At 35.1% G+C, this 19,076-nt stretch overlaps 1 protein-coding gene across 4 annotated transcripts in view; it reads right to left on the bottom strand.

Moving 5' to 3' along the window:
• The window catches only part of LOC103153757 (vegetative cell wall protein gp1-like), a 32,144-nt gene that overhangs the window by 8,904 nt on the left and 4,164 nt on the right, over positions 1-19,076 (bottom strand). The window contains exons 1-8 of one of the 4 annotated variants that reach the window (XM_016662162.1): positions 15,662-15,815; positions 15,211-15,316; positions 8,988-9,225; positions 8,759-8,897; positions 6,649-6,779; positions 5,564-5,662; positions 4,511-4,642; positions 3,584-3,673 (exon numbers count right to left, since the gene is read on the bottom strand). In XM_016662162.1, the coding sequence (XP_016517648.1) occupies positions 3,584-3,673; positions 4,511-4,642; positions 5,564-5,662; positions 6,649-6,779; positions 8,759-8,897; positions 8,988-9,002 (606 nt within the window). In that variant the 5' untranslated portion in view covers positions 9,003-9,225; positions 15,211-15,316; positions 15,662-15,815. Of the gene's footprint in view, positions 1-3,583; positions 3,674-4,510; positions 4,643-5,563; positions 5,663-6,648; positions 6,780-7,027; positions 7,309-7,334; positions 7,865-8,758; positions 8,898-8,987; positions 9,226-15,210; positions 15,317-15,661; positions 15,816-19,076 lie in introns of those variants that run through there. The other 3 variants (XM_016662163.1, XM_016662164.1, XM_016662165.1) reach the window with 3 other exon arrangements.

Genomic DNA, 19,076 nt, shown 5'->3' with positions numbered 1-19,076 from the left:
GTAAGATCAACAGAGCTTTTCTGAAATTGAATTTGTGAATTTGTCAAACTTGAACTCGGTGCATTCTTACTCCAGGTTCACCTCTTGTGTGACGCTACCTACAACTAGCATAACAAGCTAATAATAACAATACATCTCTGCATTTTACGCTTTCAAAACACAAAGGGACGACGTTCAGACAAAGATATTTCACAGCAGCTCCTGTACTGCTAGTTTAAAGAGACAAACCATCAGAAGTGATAGTAAATGGCTGCTGTTAATGTTCGGAATGTTCCGGAAGGTGCTGTTGCTGTGCTACAGTGCGTTGCCATGGAGACCCCAGACAGACAGGAGGACAGGCATTACTGATTAAGCAGTCATCTTTGATACAACAGTTTCAAAGAAATGACACGTTTTAACATTTAATTTCCCTTTGGGATTAAAAAAGTGTTTTAAACTGGAAATTTGAGAGAAAAATGTAAAATCAGACGTTTATCATTCTCCGCTTCTTAAACCAAAAGTTTCAGGTTATTGGAAACGCAGTTAGTCAGAGCCACATTTCTCACTTCTTCATCATCATCATCTGATGGCACTTCCTTATTGCTGCTGTTTGATACAATGTGGTAAAACTCAATATAATTTAGGGAAGTGATGCTCAAACTAAACCATTTCAGATTAAGTTCAGTGAAAGACCACCACAAAGCCCTTCCACTGGGATTATTGGAATAGATGAATCAAGCAGTGAAATGGATGGAAAGGCAGATTAAATTACCAGGACATTTTATTACAAATTGTTAATTTACGTCTGACTGAAGCTGTGATTTTTGTTTAGATTTAATTAATTTACTCATTATTAAGAAGATGTCACTTATTCCTCATGTCAAAGTTCACTGTTTTCAACGTTACATACATAAACATTAGCTTGAGGCTAATCTCACCAACTCTGGTCATAAGTAGCTCAAATACAATTTCAAAAATGCTTTATTGATGCCACAGAAAATTAAATTAACCAAAATTACATTAACCATGACTTTTGAACGCCGTATCATCTACATAGAGCCATTTCATCCCCATGTGATATTTCAGTTTTTCTTTTTTAATACATTTGCTAAAATTTCTACATTTCAGGTATTTTCTGTCAAGATGGGGTGCTGAGCGTACATTCTTAATAAAGTTGGGAAATAATCTTAACTTTGTTTCACTGCAGCAAACGGCTGCAGTGAAACAAAGAGTGAAAGTTTAAAGGGTCTGAATACTTTCCGCACTCGCTGCACAAAGCTAATTACAGGACAAACTTCAGCTTAGCAGGCCGATATTTTTGTCCCGTTTCCTTTTTGCAATGATTCTGTTGAACCACATTTAAAAACAATGTCTGATTTTCATTGGTTCATTTTCAGTAAATTTTTATTTATCATTACTTTTGTCAGTTTAAAGGTTTTTTGTCATTAACAGAGAAGTAGCAACAGCTTGTGTTTATTAATCTTACAGAATGTCAAACAGATCAAATCTGAGTGATTTGAATCCTCAGAAATGTCTTCAGGTTTTCTAAAAACATTTTTGTTCTTGACTGGTTTGTAAACTCCTGGGTTTCTTTGTGCAGCTTTATGTCATCTCCCTGGACTTTGTTTTATGCTCTGCCAGGTCTTGGTTAAATAAAACCGCTGCTGCGTTTCTTCTCTTTGGCGAATAATCGCCTCACGTTAAAGGACGACATCCCATCCGTCCTGCTGTTCTGTTGGGTCGACTTCAGTGGTTTTTAATCCATAGTCTCCACCGACCATAAGATGTCGACTTTAACACACAGACACATAAAATTAAAACATTTTTACACCTCATGCCTGCAGCATGAGTCTCTGCTACCTTTACATAAACAGGTCAAGGCAGATTTTTTCTAAACTTTTTACACCAGAATCCCAAAGTGGAAACGACTCTGGGGCCATTTTGTTTCTCCAACTGAAAACACAAAATTATTTTTTTTTTTTAATGGGCTCAGTACTCAGGAAAAGGGCACTGAAAAAAAATCAGACTTTATTTTAATGAAACAAAGTGGCTATTTTTTTGTATATATATTTTTGTCTTCATAAAAAGGTGACAGTTTCCGAACCTTTTGGTTAATTTTGGAATTCACCTTATTTGATCTAGAAAATGTTTTAATCAGCAACAAAATAAGAACTTTCATCTATTAACCATTTTTATTGATGTGCTCTAGTTTTTCTTTTGAGTCAAAATTTTTAATTTACTTGCCATGAAATTAAAATACAACATGAAAATACTGTGTGCCTAACACTTTCTGTTAAAGAAAATTTCAATTAAATGTGTAACTGAAATTCCCATCCTAAAAAACTAAAGTTTACACTTGAGGGCCAAATTTGTACCATTATTCAACTGCAGGTGGGGGCCACACAAAATTGTTCCAAGGGCTACAAAAGGCCCCTGGGCCACAGGTTGGACACCCTGGGTTCTGACTCACCTGGCTGGCTGACAGGTGGGATGTTGTTGGGAGGCAGAGGATCTGTCAGGGGCGGAGAAAATATCTCCAACAGTTCATTACTGGAAGACGTCTGCTGACAGAAAAACAAGAAAAAACAGTTTGTTTTATTTAATATGAGGCAGGATGTGATCTATTCTCACTGCACATATGTTACTCTGACAAACAGTTAGCTGATGGTTTCTCAGTTCAGAGATTTTTTATTTATGCAAAAAATCTAAAACCCAGAAAAAAATCATAATAATTTTTTTTGTTTTTGTTAAAAGTGTAACTTTTAACAAAAAGTTACACTTTTTGTAAAGTGTAAAAGCAGCAAAAAAAAATCTTTTTTTTTTGCTGCTGTTGCCGATTCCCTGAACGTCACATCATGTGTCTTGTGTTTTATGCACCTGCTTTATTGGTCCTGATGATGATTGAGGTGGAGGACTAAACACATTCTCCAGAGCTGCTCCCTGAAACAAAAGAGGCTGAAGCGATTAATCGAATCAATCACGATTAATCGATTGTTGAAATAGTCGACAACTAATTTAGTAATCGATTAATCATCAACTGTAGAATAGACTCAAATAAATGCCATTTGCAACATACAGCAGTAATTAAACCAAAACTGTACAAAAACATGTACGTTTTGCATTTAAGATGAAAAATCTTCTTTATCTTTAAATATAACCAGAAATCCTTAATTGTCATTTTTAGCTTTACCTGGTTTCCATAAAACAAACTAAAACAAAACTTTTTATTAATCAACATATTAGTAGACGGTGTTTTTCGGCTGCAGTTTCATCCTTTGCTACAAATAATCAGCGTTCGCTAAAGGAATGCTGTCCTTGCATTTCTGGAAATAACATTTTTATGCTTTTATTTTTAAAAAGTAATTGAATTAATTGCCATTTGAATCTTTTAATATATTTCTAATATTGTATACAAAAAGGCTCTACTAATCGGTAGATTAATCATTTACTATAATTCTGAAAACGCTTATTTACCGTCTCTGGAGAAGCCAGACTGTCAGTCAGAGTCACTAAAGAAATATTCTGAAAACAACAAAGAGATCCCGGTAATAAGCGAACAACCAGAAACAGACTGATAACGGATGTAAACTGTATTATGTCTGACTTGGCTTGCCGTAGGCTGGTGTTGCTGAGGAGCCTCCTGTTGCTCCACACACCGACAAACCTCCATGATGTCCAAAATTATTGGATCCGCCTGCAACCGATAAAGTAGATAAAATCACAACCCAAAACAAGATCTCTTCTTTTCCCCACATGCGACTCATTCTGACCTTTTCACGACCCCATTCCGATTATTCCGATTATTCTAAGCCTACTTCGTCTTTTAACCGATTTCTTTTTGTAGATACACAGTTTTTGTTTTAAATTTTATTAATTAGTTACACACCCTGCAATTAACCCAATTAAAAAAGTAATTATGTCCCATATAATTATTTCAAATAGATAATATAATACATGATAAATGATATGGTTCAAGTACGAAAATCAAGGATAATTTGCAAGAACTCAGCGTAAAACTGGAGCCGGAGCTCTAATTGGTAAATAAAAGATTAACAATAATAAATATCTTTGTTGTTGACTTTATATGTCTATTTATTTAAAAAGAATTAGCAGAAATTGGTCTTTGAATTGGAATTGTGCTTTTTTGTTGATATTAAGTTTTTGTTTAAAATTGAATTAATTACAGATCTTGCAATAAATTCAATTACAAAACTGAAAGAAGTCAATCACTAAATATAATTAATTCAAATATATTATGTTATATTATATCTATTTATTCAATAATTTAGCAGCAAAAAGAGGTCTTTGAATTGAAAATGTTACTTATTTTGTCAATTAAAATGCTATTAGTTATAATCAACTACAGACACTGGAATTGTCAATTAAAATATTTAAACGAGTGAAACTATTTCATATGATCTTATTGCTTATGCTCCTTCAAACGACATCATGGTTTTGTGGCAAAGTGTGTAAATCTTCCAGAGCGATGAGACTTGGTCACATGATCCTCTGCAGGGCTGCGAGGCGTCACCTGGTGTCCCGCCTTGATGTAGAACAGGATGTACGCGTCTTCGTGTCTGTAGATGTAGGCCAGCGCTCGGGGGTCCGACTTGTCTTTAGTCACAGAGCTGATCCTGGATCTGTCGTGGTCATGAAGAACAATCTGAGAACAAAACAAAGACAGAACATCAGAAACAAGTTCGGCTCCAAAACTACTTACAGTGACCAGGAAGTTCCAGTTTATACAAGAAAACATCAGAGCTGATAAGACGGGTCGCTGGTTAAACTTTAGCTGCACTGCAAAAGTACAAAACCTTACCAAGCAAGTTTGGTCTGGGTTCTAGAGAAAGTAAGAGAAAACTAACTTACAAGTACAACAATAAAAATGAACTTGTTTTAAGAAAATAATTATTTAGTACTGGTGAAAAAGTGGCAGATTATTTCTCTTATTGGAAAATTACTTGTAAAGTTACTTTAAGTTAGTTTTCTCTCATTTCAAGCATACTCAGATAGTTGCACTAGAAGCGAGACCAAAGCTACGTTTGTGTTTTTGCAGTGCAGGTCAAATGCTTGGTTTCCATCTCTTTACTTGATCACTTATTGTTGGTCTGAAGCCATAAGTTTATCCAGATACTCTTACTGAAATTCTGACTTTGCTCTACTCAGCTTTTATTTAATTTATTAAACAGCTAAATGTAGCAAACATTTTGAAAGAAAGTGACCCAAAATTCTGTTTTCATAACTGAGAATAAATTTGTACAATTTTAAAGGAATGCACAATATTATCGGGACCATATATTATTGGCTGACATTAGTCATTTTTTGACATGTTGATAAATAAAACTGGTTCAACACATACAACTGATATTTATTTTATCTGTTTCTTGTCAGGTTTTTTCCCCCAAACGTGTCAAAACTGTAGTGAGATATACATAATATCGGTAAATATCGGTTATCAGCCATAACAGTGATATTAATATCGGATATCAATATCGGTCCAAATGGCCTGTGAGAACTTTTGATCAAACTGTGAGGAGGAAAAGCGGAACATGTTGTTACGTAGCTGCTGAACTGGCTGACTCACCCCGGTCCGCTCATCCAAAATCTTTAAGCCACTGGAGGAAATTTTCAGCCAGATCCTCATTTTGTGTTGACCCTGTTTCCTCGCTGAAACTTCAAATCCCTTCAAACAGGAAAATAATCACACAGGAAAACTGATCAGAAATACAGGAAAGCATAGCAGAGTCATGATGTGAAGGCTTTGTGTTATTGAACACGTTAATGTTTGAGCAAATGAAATGCTTGTACTGGTCTTTTCAACTGTATAGATATAATTTAATATCATTTTTGATGATTTAATGAAATATTTCATTCTCCTAAATTCACTAAAAGTGCAACAACCCCCAAAAATATAGATTTCTGCTGATAAACTGTCTAATTAGGTTATTTAGGATTCTATCTATTATTTTGTGTGACTTTATATTTTTTATGTTTTGTGTGTTTATTTCTACATTATTTAGCCTAAAATCGTTTCAGTTCTGGCTTCCTAAACAGTTTAATTTTCCTATTGTTTTGTTCCCCTGTTTATAATGGTGCAGCTTTTCATCACACAGAACCACATTAAATAAATGCATGTAAAACTATATATGTATATTATATTATATTATATTATATATAATAACATATTCATATCACATAAATTATATTTTGTATTATGTAATTTATAAAATATTACATTCTATAAATACTATAAAATATTATATTTACATATTATTTAATATGTAAATATATTAATATTATATTAATTATATTATATTATATTTTAAGGACTGAGAACAAAACACTCCATTGTTCATTTCCAAGACAAATCGGCATAAAACAGAGGTGACATGTTTGTTTCTCACTAGCGCCCCCTAGACTCAGAAAGCTCTAATTGACTGAAGGAGGGCGGCAGCTGTTAGGACGGACCAAAAGTCACAAAGCAGCTGACTCAACATTTCATAACTTCCTATTAAAACCACTTTTATAGCACAAAGTAAAATAAAAAATACTAATTCCAGGTCCAGCTGATACCAGTTTTATTCATCTACTTTTTCAATGTTATTTTCTGTTGTTTAAATGAAGTGTGAGAGAAATAACAGATTAATTTACGTGCTTTTAACAGATTACCTTCAGTTTCATCATGGAGTCCAGCAGCATCTTCTCTCCCTGTGAGTCCGGCACCGGGTCCATGCCGATCAGCTTGGCCTTGTAACGGACCCCGTCCCCTTCGTACCGGGACCTGGTGTCCAGAACCGGTCCTGAAAATCACAACCAAAAACAAAACCATCAGCAGAAACGAGACGACAAAGAGCTGCAGGAGCAGTAAAAAGTTTCAGCTTTGAAATGTGCAGTAAAATCTAACCTCAAATATGATTTTGTTGAGTTTTTTTTATTTGTTCATATGAAATATGAACATATTTTTCATTTTTCCACACATTTGTTGCTCATTTTACAAACAAAAACTTGTCAAATCATCAGATTCTCATTAACTTTTTATAGCGCTTACCTCAGCATGTCTCAAAGTGACTACTTCAGGTGCATTTTTTATATATCCTCATAAAAACATAATTTCCTTGTAATCGTTAACTTATCAGGAGCCGATTTTCTTTCCTTTTATTGACCAAAAGTGGAGAATATCCCAGGCTTTGCGGGACGACTCACTCACCAAACAGACATTAATCAGCTCGGCGTAAAAAGCTTCCTCAATACAAAATAGTTTAAATAGTTTCCAGTGTGTGTTTGTGATGTTTCTAAAACAGCTGGAAGACTTCCCGAAGTACACAAAGGAAAGGACAGAGTAGAAGAAGTCCTACCTGCTTCCCATCAGGAAAACAAAACTCAGCGCCGCCATGTTTAGGACGTCTTTGTTCACTCTAACCAGTTAAAGCCTCAGATCTCCGTCAAACTTACTTTAGCTAAAACTAACCACATAACGAAAACCGAGAAGACGTTTCCGTTACTGGAAATAAATAAAAACGATAATTAACGGAGAAAAACGATAGCTAACTGGAACCATATGAGCGTTTATAAAACTAACTAAAACAGACCGAAATCATAGCTGTAATATCCTTCGTTTTCGTGTTTATGAATATATTTATTAGCCGTTCGAACTGATGTGAAGAGTTTACGTCAGCTGTCGACAAATTACGGGAGTTCATAATCTTCCTGGCGGCGCTAATCGCTAATGCTAATCCGCAAAATGGCGACAGCAAACGCCAATCAGCTGGTTGTTCAACATAATACTTTTTTTTTAAAATGATGTTTTCTGTTGAGCATTCATTACCCAATCGTTATATACGTAATCATAGCACTATGACTTTTTAAAAGTTCTGCACTTATAATGAAACAAAGTATGAAAAATATGAAACTACTAACACAACTAATAAAAACTAAACAATATTTAACTAATCAGAGGAGGGCAGAATACCCAGAAACTGTATTAAAGTAAGAGCAGCAGCACTAGTTCAACATATTAAGATATTAAGTAAAAGTAAAAAGTAGATGACCAAGAAGTTACTCAAGTAAGAGTAAAAATATATTTGGTACAAAGTCTATTCAAGTACTGAGTAACTAATCAAATTATCAATCCTTTGATATTTAAAAATTATATCATCAGACGGACCAAAATATAAAGTCAAATGGAAATTTTGGTATTTTAAAGAACAAAATGAAAATAATTTATATTAATAACAAAATCAGGCAAAAGAAACATGTTTCCAAATCAGTTTCTTTCTATAAAAAACTTATAAAACTTTAACAAAAACTGCAGGTGTGTCTGTGTCTGGTGAATTAAAACATGTTTGTTTTTCATTCAGTGGGTAAATAATCCAGAAATTTTACTCAAATAAGAGTAGAGATACTTCATACTAAAATTACTCAAGTAAAAATAAAAAGAACAGCCTAGTAAAAATTCTCCTAAAAGAATTTTTTTTTCAAAAAAGTAATTCAAGTAAATTTTACTGAGTAAATGTAACTAGTTGCTACCAAACTCTGCTAGTAAAAACTAATAAAAACAAGCAAAGACGCTCTAAAATCTAATTAAAACTAACTGACGGATAAAAAGTCACTACAAAATAAAACTAAATGGTACAGTTTAAAATGTGTGTTTTAAACTTTTCTACCCTGGTTTCCATCCTGGATCTGTACAGCGCCATCCCTTAAACTACAAATATAGCAACACGTCCTTTGCCTCGTCTGACGTTCTCCTGAGACTAAACTTCAACCTAAACTCTCATACCTCTTGTCAAGTACGGTGGCCAGCTTCTGACAGCCTCTTGGCCCTGTGCGAGACAGCTCCCAGCCGTTTGAACTGTCTCGGTCACAATGTTTGTTTCCTTAAGATTCTGCAAAAACCTGGAAGCTTTCAGATGTTTTTCCTGCCAAAAATAGAAACTTCTCACCATCAAGATGCAAAAAAACCCTGAAAATGTTTGTGGATGCAGAGGAGAGTGCCTGCTTTGACTCACCTGCAGGGAATCCATTTTCACTTTGACCCAGCTGCCTGGCCTGTCCCACTGACAAAGCCGCTGGGGGTCAAAGGTCAGGCTGCAGACTCACTGGTGATATATTAACATCCGCTGGGAGGCCCACATGCATGGGAACGTTTTCAGCAGAACGAAGAGGCAGCAACAGGGAGGATCTCCCTCAATGGTGCACCTAAGGTCATGCATTTCCCTCAACGACCGGCTCTTTGGTGGCATTTTCCTAAAATAAACCAATTACAACCAGAAAAAAAACAAACCAAAAAGATTGGAGCATCTGCAAAATACTTACAATAATAATAATAAAAAAAAGAAACAACTATCTACAGACTGTGTTTTATTTTTATATGATGTTGAGTTATGTAAGGTGAACATTGAGGTTAATATATAATAAACACATGAAGAGAAAGCATTTTATGATGTAATTCAGAGTCTCGGATAAACCAAAAGCAATTAAAACAGTTCCAGTGTCAGCTTGGGCCATTATTAAAACTGTTAAGTGTCACTTTTACATCTTCAAGAAGCTTTTTTTTAAATCACACATGTTGCTTTACATAGTTCTCATGTGACGTCACTCTTCTGGGAACTTTGTAGCCGACAGCCATCTTGGTAGGCATGGGCTATGGAGCTGCTATAACAACAACAAACAAGCCACAATCTTATAACTAGCTCTGACCTCGTTCCTATCTAACTGATAACCAGAGGTGGTAGAGTAGCCAAAAATTACACTCAAGTGAGAGTAGAACTACATCAACATATCTTTACTCAAGGGAAAGTAAAAAGTAGTCGTCCAGGGAATTACTCAAGTAAGAGTATGAAAGTATTTGGTAAAAAGTCTACTCTAGTACTGAGTAACTGGTCAAATTATCAATCATTTAATGCTTAAAAATTACATCAGAAGGACCGAAATATAAAATTAAAAGGAAATTTTGTTATTTTAAGAACCAAAATGATAATAATTCATATAAGAAACAAAAAATAACAAAATCAGGCAAAATAAAATGTGTGTGTCTGTGTTTGGTGAATTTTTAGTAAAATGTGTTTGTTTTTTCATTCAGTGGGTAAATAATCCAGAAATTTTACTCAAATAAGAGTAGAGATACTTCATAATGAAATTACTCAAGTAAACGTGAAAAGTACAGCGTAGTAAAAATACCCCTAAAAGTACTTTTCTTCCCAAAAAGCTACTCAAGTAAATGTAACTGAGTAAATGTAACTAGTTGCTACCCAAATCTGCTTATAACCAATAGAAGCACATTACAATTGTTACTCGCCCCCAACTTTTGAGTACTCTACTCACCTCTGTATAATACTAGTGATATTTATTGTAGTACTTTCTGCTGAACTAGCATAGTTAGCTTAGCTAATGTAGCTTTTATCTGCTAGCTAAGACGGACATGTAGCCTACCTGTATGATACTCATTTAGTGACCAGAACCGCGTTTGTCACAGGATGAGTTCATTACAAATCCGTTTAAACACTGGTTGTATGATCCATGCAGCAAGTAGTTTCTGGATGGTAAGTCAACAATAACGCTCGTCTTAAACCAGGTGATTAAACGAGCTGGAGCTCGGCTTGGGTTGCTAGGTAACTCTGCTGTGGTTGCTAGGTAACGACGCAGTGCCCTTCGAATGTTGGGAGGTTTTTAAAACTGCCAAATTGCTCCGGTCTTCTGGTTCGAGTCATCTGATGAAGTTCGCCTTCTCAATAAGTGTTAATTTGTTAATTTGTTGAGGCCAAACAGCTCAGCAGCTGATTATTTTTCTTTTCTGAGCACAAAAAACATTTTTGCTGAAGACATTTTTCTTACCCACACATGCCGCTACACCAGGTTTTTAGCTTGGAAGTCCCAGTTTTCAGGTTGTTTCTGAACATCCAAATGAGTTTCATTGTTTGGGTCGTCTTCCAGACAGTAAAGTTGTGACACATCTGAATAACTTGTACAGATGAGTAATTGTTTGTGCTGATGCTGTTTGGTTGCTTAGAAAAAACCCTAAAGACTTTCCAAACTTGTGTAAATCTACACTTCTCTTTGATTTTCCCATTGTTTTATCCAGCAACTCCAATCAAATACCATCAAGTCTCTTTATGTTGGCAAAGAAACTCCAGCAGCTGCAGTCCATCATAATGAGAAGTCAACAGGCCTCATCCTGGTTAAGTTATCTGACATCCAACAACCTTCAAAACCATGTAATTATGACCCTCTATGCCTCTGAGACAATCAACCATATATTTACGTTTGACCCTTGTGTTATTCTAAAATCCAAATATGTCAAAGTCATCAATCTCCTCCATTCCGGTCAGAAACAATCAGGACATTTGGTCTGCTGCTACTTTACGGTCAAAGTTCCTGTGGGAAATCCAGAAGGAAGTCTGGTTTCACTCCAAAACATTTTGTTTTAGTAAACTATAGTGTTGCTATTATGCTGAAACTAATGGAGAAGACCAGGTCAAGTAGATCCTGATAGCATCCAGAAGGCAGCAGCAGCCGTATTTTCTCAGAAAGGATGAATCTCCGAAATTCAGAAGGGAAATGATACGACGGCGTTCGCAGGCCAAGCACCGTGACTCACAATGAGGAAGACGGTAATTAATGAAAAACTGAGAGGGTTTGTTCTTCAGGCTAATGAAAAAAATCAAATCTAAACCTCCATTGTCTGAATTTAACTGTTTTTGTTTTATGTTTGATTAGATTCTTGTCATCTGCTAGCTTAACCGTTAAATGGTCGGACACATACGCATTTGAAAATGATTTCTTCACCATTTCATGGTGTATCCAAGCTAAAATAACAGATTTTCATGTTTTTTTTTAATAGGAACTATTATTTTTCAATTTTGAGTTTGTAATGCCCCTTCATAAAAAACTCCACTTTTAGGATATTTGTAATAAGTTATGTAACAAATTTTAAAACATCTTCCTCACTGGTTTTCTCTGAATTTGATGAGCCATTCTGTGACAAAATTACAGTCGCTTCCCTTTTTCTCTGAGCTGCACTGAAATTCAGTGAATACAAAAATGGTACTCAATAAATTTAACTAATTTTCACAGCTTGTGAAATTTCTGTATCTCCCAGGTTACAAATAAACATTTAAGTTCTAAGTTGTTGCATTAAAACAGAATTAATGATAAAGTTAAATACATTATATCGTCCATTGTATTTGTGCGTGATTCTTTCACAGATATATGAACTTAAATCATATTTTGTTCTCAATCCAAACGGTTTAAAATCACATAACACCTTGAACTCCTCTGCAGACCCCACACATCCTGGACACAAACTGTTCAGACTTTAACCTTCAGATCGACATCAAAAAACATTTTTTGTGCTGTCACAACTGTCATTCTTCCTTTATTTTTCTTTTAAATGGCTGCAAATATATCCTTATTTTATTCCCACTAAAGCAGTGGTGTCCAAACTGTTTTCCTGGCTAAAAATGCAAAAATTAGTTTGTGATTTTTTTACTCTTTTTTTTCAGTTATCCAAACCATAAAATGGGCTTCAGACTGTTGCCTTCTTAAAATAAAACCAGTCAATTTCAAATAAATTTGGGGCAGCAGTTTTGTTTGACAAATTTTTATCCGTCTTGACTTGAAATGATTGTGGCCTTTGAACCAAATTCTTTTCAGGGGCCCTTATTGGGCCCCGGCCACACTTTGGACACCCCTGCTCTAATGTATTTAAAAATAAATTAATAGTTTTGGTTGTGAACACAATCCTGGCCAATAAAGCTGAGTCTGACTCTGATTTACACACCTGTGGCCTTAGAAGTGACTGATTCTTTACAGTCAGTATTTATTCTGATATATTTCATGTTTTTTTTCTGTTTCCTTCAATAACAAAATTTAAAAACCAGCAAATATTAAGTCTATTTACCTCTAATCACAGTTTTTAATGGAGGAAACATGACTCCTCATTTTGCCCACACCGTTTTTCGTCTGAAAGGCTGCAATGCGCAAGCGATGCACTTTTACCAATAAATATTTGCATACCAGTCTCTTGTGACATGGAGTTTAGCGCAGCAGAGAGCTTTCTGTTTGCAGGAAAAATGTTCTCAAGCAGTGCGGCTCACTTGTTGAAACAGGAAGCGTTTCATCTCAGATTAGGGGCAGCTTTCCTCAAATCTCTTTAAAATCAGAGGGAATCTAATAAAGCTAAAATAATACACAAAAAACAGAATATCAGGTCAGGGCAGCAGATTTGGTGGAGCAGCAGAGACTTTAATATCTCGGGGAAATTAAACAGGAGATTTAATTTAAAAAATTTAAAAGGCGGTCAGACAGAGGTCAGGGATTGCTGTCATCTCAGCGTTCACGAGGTTTTACATTTCCTTTTAACACGAACAGTGAAGGGTGGCGGTAAGAGTTAGATTTCCCAGCAGTGACAACAATATTCAGGAATAAAAACATGCATTAAGGAGCTAATCTCTCACAGGACAGATGGCCCTGTTGTTAAAGAGCTGCAGATCATTTTATCGTCAGTTATCTGACTCCCTGTGCAAAACATTACACAACTTAGCTCACAGTTAATGTCTCATTTCTTTAGATTATTTGCATCATTGGAACAATATGTGAAACTTCTGGGTATGAAGGAGAATGCATGACTAAAGTGTTATTTTTGGGTTGTGTCCAGAGACCTGTCAGATGTAAACTAATGGCCAAACGTCATGTGAGATCTGTTCAAAAATAAACAACCAGTGCTTCTCTAATTGCTCCCTAAAGTAAAGTAAAACGTCATGTGTGTCAGCTCATCCACATTTATACAACAACAGGAGACCCCAGCAGATAAAGAGCAACATGAAAGCCAGACTGGTGAGCTTCACTTTGCAGGCGGGTGGTAAAATGTCCGCCAGCAGGTCTGACAATGGTGAAAAATGTAGACTGGCTAACTGTCAGTTAGCGATGATTTTCAGACTAAATGTTTAACTTAACCATCCAGACAATGGATTTCAGTCGCACACCTGTTTTCCCTGTCTTTGACACATCTGTTATATCTATGGCTGGGACTTTAACACGTTAATTTTGACTAATTAATTACATAGATGTTGACCCATTAGGTAATTTTTACAATTGCTTTATAAAAGGTTCAGGCTGGAATCTTTGTATTTGCGCGTTTCTGGTACACCCGTATATCTGACACACATCAACATTGTAGAAGCAAAAAGCATTTTTGAATTAAAAATGTTGCTTATTTTGTTGATATATTGTCTTAAATTAAAAAGTGATTTATTAATTACTGATCCTGCAATTAACTTGCTTAAAAATGTAAATTAAATTCCACCAGTAGCTATACCCAGGCTGGTTTAGACTGATGTATATTCATCCATGAATGCTGCTTTCCAACTTTCCACAGTTTGTTTTTTCACAGTAAGACGTCAAAGATCAAAACATTTCAGCAGCTTTTTTAACTGACTGCTGTTCTACATAAGGAATCTACTAAAACGTCAAGCTGGGGGAGAAATTTATTATTTTTAAGCAGAAAATATTAAGTAAATTAAACAATCCAAGTTTAACTGCTATAGAGAGGTTTCTCTACATAAAATATACAAATGACTAAAGAATATTCATTATTATAATTAAATTATGTAATTTGCTCTGTTTGGAGAGACAGACTCATATAGAGCAGAAGAAGAAGAAGTTCAGTCCTCCCAGCTTGGCAGAACCTCTGTGTGTTTACAGATCTATATTAGGAAATGCACCGCTGAGCTGGAGAGGAAAAGATCCTGAATAACAACTGTCTTGATTATTTCTTTGTTTCTTAATTAGCATCAACACAAAATAAAATGCCTTGCATTTTTAGGATGTTTTCTTTTTTACTGTACAAAGGCGTTTAGAGTCCTAAAACACTGCAGACAGGCTGCTGCTCTGCTTAGCCTGAGTATAACATAACTTGAATCATAATGTATAAATCAACCTTTAGCGTTTAGGTGTTAACTGATTTAGTTAAGAAGCTAGCTTAAAAGCATATGGATGTAATTATTTAGCATCTGAGACAGCTAAATAATTGAAATGCACTGATGTGTGTCCTTAATAAGAATCTTAAGGTCAGTATAATGACATGTTCAGGTCTCAGAAACACAGGAACTGCTGTATAAGGTTATCATTTGCAACTCTTGTGTTTGAGTTCATAGAGTTCCTCTGCAACACAGTCGCATCAAAGTTTATAATTATATCAAAATTTATCTACGCAGATTAGTGGCAAGGTCTTACAATAATAAATATCCAGTGATGTACAGTCCAGGTGTCAGTAACAGTATCTGAATCCAGCTGTTTGGGAGCTGACTTACACTGAGAGTCTGGTAATCAGTTAGATTTACTGTTGGCACAAAGACACAAACAGCTGACGCTGCTTAGACAGTGAAATAATAAATTACAACAGTAACACCACGCAACATCATGAAGGACTGCACTGTGTAAAGAGAACAGACGAGTAAAAAAAAGAAAAACTCTGAATCCCAGAATGCACTGCATTTGTGATCATGTGACATCATGGATTCTCATTTACTCTTATTTGCTTTCTTTCCTCTCACTAAATTGTATAAAATATAGTCAAATAGTCTTTAAAACATGCTAAATTGTGTCTGCCATTGGTAAAACCTAAATGCGCCGCTAAAGCTAAAGCTAAAGTAGCCATTTTTGATTCCGTGTGTTTCCAACGTACCTTTTCCGTTTCTGACCAGTTATAGCAAACCTCTGGTTCTCATAAACAATTAATATTAGTGTATATGCTGCTTAAAAGAACAGGTGAGATCTAAAGGGGCTGCTAAAACAGCGCCGTAGTGCTAGTTTCCTTTGCTGACAACTTGAGCCGCTAATTCAGGATGTGACGTCACTAAGTCTGCCGTTCGTTCGCCATCTTGTGAGTATATAAATATTTTTGGTAATTTATGACCACATTCTATCTACCACTGCGCTCACCATGGTGCTCACAACTAACACAACACACACACACACACATACACATACACACACACACACACACATACAAACAATCTTTTGTCCAAAGATAAGTTATTGATTTCCAATTCAGAATATTATGAATTGAAACAGTAAATAATGTTTTAACCCTCGTTTCTGCTTACCATTGTAAACTGGTTGTTTTTAACACATTGCAGTTGTTTTTAGTGTAAAGCCAATTTGGCCTCATCCCAAATTCTTTCAGACAAGCCTGGTTTTCAAACATTTATATTCAAACTGGATTGTGATATAATTGCATCATTTTTATTGGTTATTTGTTCCTTTTTTCTGCTGCACTTGTACTTGTTAGCTTTTTTATTATTTTGTTTTTACTTAGTTTAGTTGAGTGTTTCTAGCTTAATGAGTTTGTTGACCAAAGTATTTTAACTGGAAGTTGAATTTATATTAATACATTTCTGTTTTGTTGAGAAGTTTGTATTTTTTTTTTTGCTCTTTGACAACATCAGTGCTGCATGTAATTATTCTTCTGTTGCTATTTATTATTAAACCTCGCCATGGAGGCATTTATATACCAAAAACTGAGACTAAAAAGTATGTGGTTATATTTCCTGATAATCACACAGAGGCCCTGACAAATTTAGTTAACAATTGCTTATGACTATTTGTTATTTAAAACCAAACCAAAACCAAAGCCATTGTTGCACAACACAGTTAATTATTCAGCATTACTTTGATGTTAATAAGCACATAAATCAGATTATGTTTTTACTCTATCGCACAACACTCCAATGGGACGTTTTCGGGGGTTTCTGTAGAAGAGTTTGATCCCACTTTGGGAAGTATTCTGCTTTGGTTAACCGCTACATGATGAGTAATGACTGGCCATAGTCGCATTTAGCTGGTGAAACTGTCAGAAAATGATGACGTAATGCTTTGAAGCAATTCGGCTTCCATAATGGCTGCTTCACCCTTTATATCTGGAGTTGTTGTGAGCTAATGTGTTTGGCATCAGATATACTGTTTCAGCTGTTCCACAGAAAGTCACATAGACTTGCCAGTCCACCAAAACCAAAGCTGTAAATATTACCAGTGAGAAAACAAGAAGCTATTCATCCAAATCTTATTTCTTATTCTTACATAGAAAGGAGTTAGTTACATATTTAGCAATGATCTTTGATTTAATATGAAAGGAGTTTATTTGACACATAACCATAACTTGTATATAGAAAATTAAAGTAAGTTTGACACACTTATGTTTTAGAGGTGCCTGTGGGAGATTTTTTCTTATTCACAGTTGGAAAAAGTACTAAAATCTGTTTAAAAACATTATGAAGAATCAGAGTCTGCTTGTTCACACAAAGACAAAAAATCACTTTGATTTCATTTTGCTTTCAATGTAGATTAATTTTGACTATACATTTCTAAATTTGCAGGGTTAGTAAAGAAGGATTTACAATTTTTCTTAAGCAATGAGAGGTCAGACGTCTTGTAAATCACTTTAACGACTTCACAACCCCACATTGGTACTGATCCAACTTGATTTGTAAACCCTAGGATTTAATTAAAGTTTCAGCTTCCTCAGAAACTGGAGTCAAATGTTGTTTTCCGAAATGCGGTAAGCCAGTCACAGCTGACATCAAGATAACATTTCTTAGAAATTACAGGAACTTCACGGCCTGAAATCCACAGACACATACAATCTTTGTTTCAACGGATTTGTAAAGGACTTACGAACCCTTCAGCCGAATAACAATGTACTGGTGACTTCCACAGTAGGTACATGTAGCAACACACGCAGGCTACATGTCCGTCTTAGCTTGGAGATAAAAGCTACATTAGCTATGCTAATTTTGCTAGCTCGACAGTACTACAGTACTTACTACGGTAAATATCACTGATATTTATCTTGGTGTTATACAAAGGTAGGTAGAGTTCTCAAAAATTGTGATCTAGTAATAGATGACGTACTTATTGTTTTTACGTATGAACGAAGGGGAAGCTAGCTTGTGGCTTGTTTATTGTTGTCATAGTAACTCCATAGCGACTGCCTGCCAAGTCGGTTGTCCCTTTCAAAGTTCACGGAAGTGTGACGTCATATCAGAACCACGTTTCCCTACTTTAAATTACTCTGGTTTATTATTTATTTACTTATTATATTATTATATACTAGGTTAGCTTAGTAGCTTGGTTTTTCCTAAAAAACCAAACAAAACAAAAAAAATTCAAATATGATTTAAAATCATACGGTGGCCGAGTGGATATGTGCAATGCCATATATCAAAACAGTATTCCCAGGCCTGGAATTGATTTTATTTTCTGCACCTCTTCTTGCTTGATGTGGGGATTTTTCCCCCCCATCATACTTTAAGACTTCATATTTCCTTGGTATTCATTGTTGATCTGCTTCACATCTTTATTTAATGCACTTCTGTTTATAAAGCGCCAATTCTCAAGGAATCTCAAGACAAATAGGCTAATTTCAGCTCCAGTTAGACATTCAGTTTGATCCAGATTTAGTTTTTATCCGATTTACATGCAAGTACAGACACTTAATCTCAGTGAGAAAAAGCACATTTGCATAAAAGTACTTTGGTTGATTATTATTTCGAGCTGCTTAAACTCACAAATTCTTCCAAATTGTTCAAATAAATGCCTTCCTGCCTTTCTTCTGGTTCTGTTTTGCATAACCTCCGTGTCACTCTGGATTCCTTCCTTCTCATTTCAAGACCCAAGAGAGATTTTCTTGACTCACTTCCAGGAAACAGAAGAGTTCATTAGTTCAGTTTTTCCTCCTCTCTCTCTCAAATCCCCCAGACAATTCAAACACTGAAAACTCCTTTTTCCTCATTCTGTCTTTAAAATAATATAAAAAACTAAGAAACCTTAAAAAATTAGAAGCTACTCATTAGTTAAAGCACTAATTATCCCAGTGGGGGATCGCACTTATTTATGGGGTGCTCTTTATAAAGTCATGTGAGTTTTCATTCTTTAGCCATATTTTCACCATGGTGCTCATACATTTATAAATATTATTATCCTAAACATTTAAGTCACAAACTACATACTTACTTTACATATAGTTTTCAAATTAAATATTTAGTTAGTCAGGTAAATATTTAGATCCAAATTAAATATTTAGTTAGTCAGGTAAATATTTA

Source organism: Poecilia formosa, unplaced genomic scaffold (assembly GCF_000485575.1).
Source record: "Poecilia formosa unplaced genomic scaffold, Poecilia_formosa-5.1.2 Scaffold361, whole genome shotgun sequence".
Classification (NCBI taxonomy): domain Eukaryota; kingdom Metazoa; phylum Chordata; class Actinopteri; order Cyprinodontiformes; family Poeciliidae; genus Poecilia; species Poecilia formosa.
Note: the sequence above shows the minus strand (reverse complement) of the source record. Positions and strands in the feature narration are given on the sequence as shown.